Source organism: Portunus trituberculatus, chromosome 13, assembly GCF_017591435.1.
Source record: "Portunus trituberculatus isolate SZX2019 chromosome 13, ASM1759143v1, whole genome shotgun sequence".
Classification (NCBI taxonomy): domain Eukaryota; kingdom Metazoa; phylum Arthropoda; class Malacostraca; order Decapoda; family Portunidae; genus Portunus; species Portunus trituberculatus.
In genome coordinates, this window is record NC_059267.1 from 6,836,781 (window position 1) to 6,839,280 (window position 2,500).

Genomic DNA, 2,500 nt, shown 5'->3' on the forward strand with positions numbered 1-2,500 from the left:
TCTCTCTCTCTCTCTCTCTCTCTCTCTCTTCAATAGACCTAAGCATTTTTTCGGCAACCTTTTGTTTTGGGTGTTTATTGCCCCTGAGAGAGAGAGAGAGAGAGAGAGAGAGAGAGAGAGAGAGAGAGAGAGAGAGAGAGAGAGAGAGAGAGAGAGGGTAGTCCTGTGTGGTCCTTTTTGGGGGTAGGGGTCGTTAGGGCCAAGGAAGTGGTCGTGTGGTAATTGAAGTTCTGTGTGTGTGTGTGTGTGTGTGTGTGTGTGTGTGTGTGTGTGTGTGTGTGTGTGTGTGTGTGTGTGTGTGTGTGTGTGTGTGTGTGTGTGTTTCTTGTCCATTTCATTGTTTTCTTCTTACATTTTTTCTTAAATTTTGGGAGGAGGAGAGAGAGAGAGAGAGAGAGAGAGAGAGAGAGAGAGAGAGAGAGAGAGAGAGAGAGAGAGAGAGAGAGAGAGAGAGAGAGAGACAGAGACAGAGACAAAGACAGATTATCTTTCTTTCTCCCTCACTTACATCTACTCTCTCTCTCTCTCTCTCTCTCTCTCTCTCTCTCTCTCTCTCTCTCTCTCTCTCTCTCTCTTCAATACAACTTTCTTTGCTTTTAAAATGTTTTACTCGAAAGAATAATTAGCAGTAGTTTCGAAAAGGTTAATCTCTCTCTCTCTCTCTCTCTCTCTCTCTCTCTCTCTCTCTCTCTCTCTCTCTCTCTCTCTGACATTCTTTTACAAGCTTCAATACCGTCTCTCTCACTTTTCTTCCTCCGTCCTCTTTTCTCTCTCCCTCTCTCCCTCTTCCTCTCTCTCTCTCTCTCTCTCTCTCTCTCTCTCTCTCTCTCTCTCTCTCTCTCTCTCTCTCTCTCCTCGTTCGCCAGATCACCTGGAAAGGTTACGTTAAATAATTGAAAGAGAGTAAATAAAATAGAAACAGCTTACGAGAGAGAGAGAGAGAGAGAGAGAGAGAGAGAGAGAGAATGACCTTATCCTGTTTCTGTTCTGTTTCTATTTTCTCTCTCTCTCTCTCTCTCTCTCTCTCTCTCTCTCTCTCTCTCTCTCTCTCTCTCTCTCTCTCTCTCTCTCTCTCTTACATTCCTTCTCATTTATATCACGTCTAGTGTTTCTTCTTCTTCCCCTCCTCCTCCTCCTCCTCCTCCTCCTCCTTTTATAATATTCCTTTTTCTCTTAAATTTTTGTAATCACCAGACACACACACACACACACACACACACAAACAAACAAACAAACATATATACGCTTACATTCTTGTCTCTTTCCGTTTTCTGAGAGAGAGAGAGAGAGAGAGAGAGAGAGAGAGAGAGCAGAGAATTTTTGCACCTTTAGTTTGTCTTCATGCTGATAACAAGGAGGAGGAGGAGGAGGAGGAGGAGGAGGAGGAGGAGGAGGAGGAGGAGGAATAAGAAGAGGAAGAAGAAGAATTGCAACTGTATGATATTCTTAGAACTTTCTCTCTCTCTCTCTCTCTCTCTCTCTCTCTCTCTCTCTCTCTCTCTCTCTTCCTTTCTTTAATGAGCGGATGTGCACCTTCCCTCCTTCCTTCCTTCCTTCCTTCCTTCTTCTTTCCTTCTCTTCTTCCTTCCCTCCTTCCCTCCTTCCCTTCTTCCCTCCAGAAGCCTTACGGTCCTTCCTCTCTCACGTTCCACATCCTTGGAGAGAGAGAGAGAGAGAGAGAGAGAGAGAGAGAGAGAGAGAGAGAGAGAGAGAGAGAGAGAGAGAGAGAGAGAGAGAGAGAGAGAGAGAGAGAGAAGATAAATAAAAGAAAATGAGAAAAACTTTGTAAAAATAATAAAGAATGAGAAATAAAATAAATGAGAGAAAATAAAAAGGAATGAATAAGAAAAAAGTGATAAAAGATAAAAGAAAGATACGAAAATACAAAAAAAAAAAAAAATAGATAAATAAAAACATGAAAATTTTACAGCGACACGAACTATAAGTGATATGAAGAACAAAACAAAAGGGATTCGAAACCAAGGGAAGCGTTTATAAGGAATCCAACCCTTTATGATTAGAGAGTTGACAGTTTTATGGGATCAGCTGAGGACGTGTCGCGTGTTGGGAGAGAGAGAGAGAGAGAGAGAGAGAGAGAGAGAGAGAGAGAGAGAGAGAGAGAGAGAGAGAGAGAGAGAGAGAGAGAGACAGAGAGAGAGAGAGAGAGAGAGAGAGAGAGAGAGAGAGAGAGAGACACGTGGTGGTAGTAGCGGTGTTGGTGGTATGGTGTTAGGTTACGAAGGCTGCGGTGATTCTCTCTCTCTCTCTCTCTCTCTCTCTCTCTCTCTCTCTCTCTCTCTCTCTCTCTCTCTCTCTGCCATTCATAGTGCAAGAGTTGAAAGGGTAGAGAATTAAATCAGCCCCCTATCCTAGTGCCACCCCTCCCAGTGCCATCCCCTCTCAGTACCACCACCCTAGTGCCATCCCTACCTGTGCCACCCCTCCCAGTGCCACTCTCTCCCACTGCCATCCCTCTAGTCCCACACCTACCCAGTGCCAT

At 44.2% G+C, this 2,500-nt stretch overlaps 1 protein-coding gene across 1 annotated transcript in view; it reads left to right on the plus strand.

The window, feature by feature from the left end:
• The window catches only part of LOC123502958 (protein TRACHEARY ELEMENT DIFFERENTIATION-RELATED 7A-like), a 5,658-nt gene that overhangs the window by 2,656 nt on the left and 502 nt on the right, over nt 1–2,500 (plus strand). The window contains exon 2 of the mRNA XM_045252251.1: nt 2,389–2,500. This exon is cut by the window's right edge and continues 155 nt beyond it. Within this exon, the coding sequence (XP_045108186.1) occupies nt 2,389–2,500 (112 nt within the window). The remainder of the gene's footprint in view (nt 1–2,388) is intronic.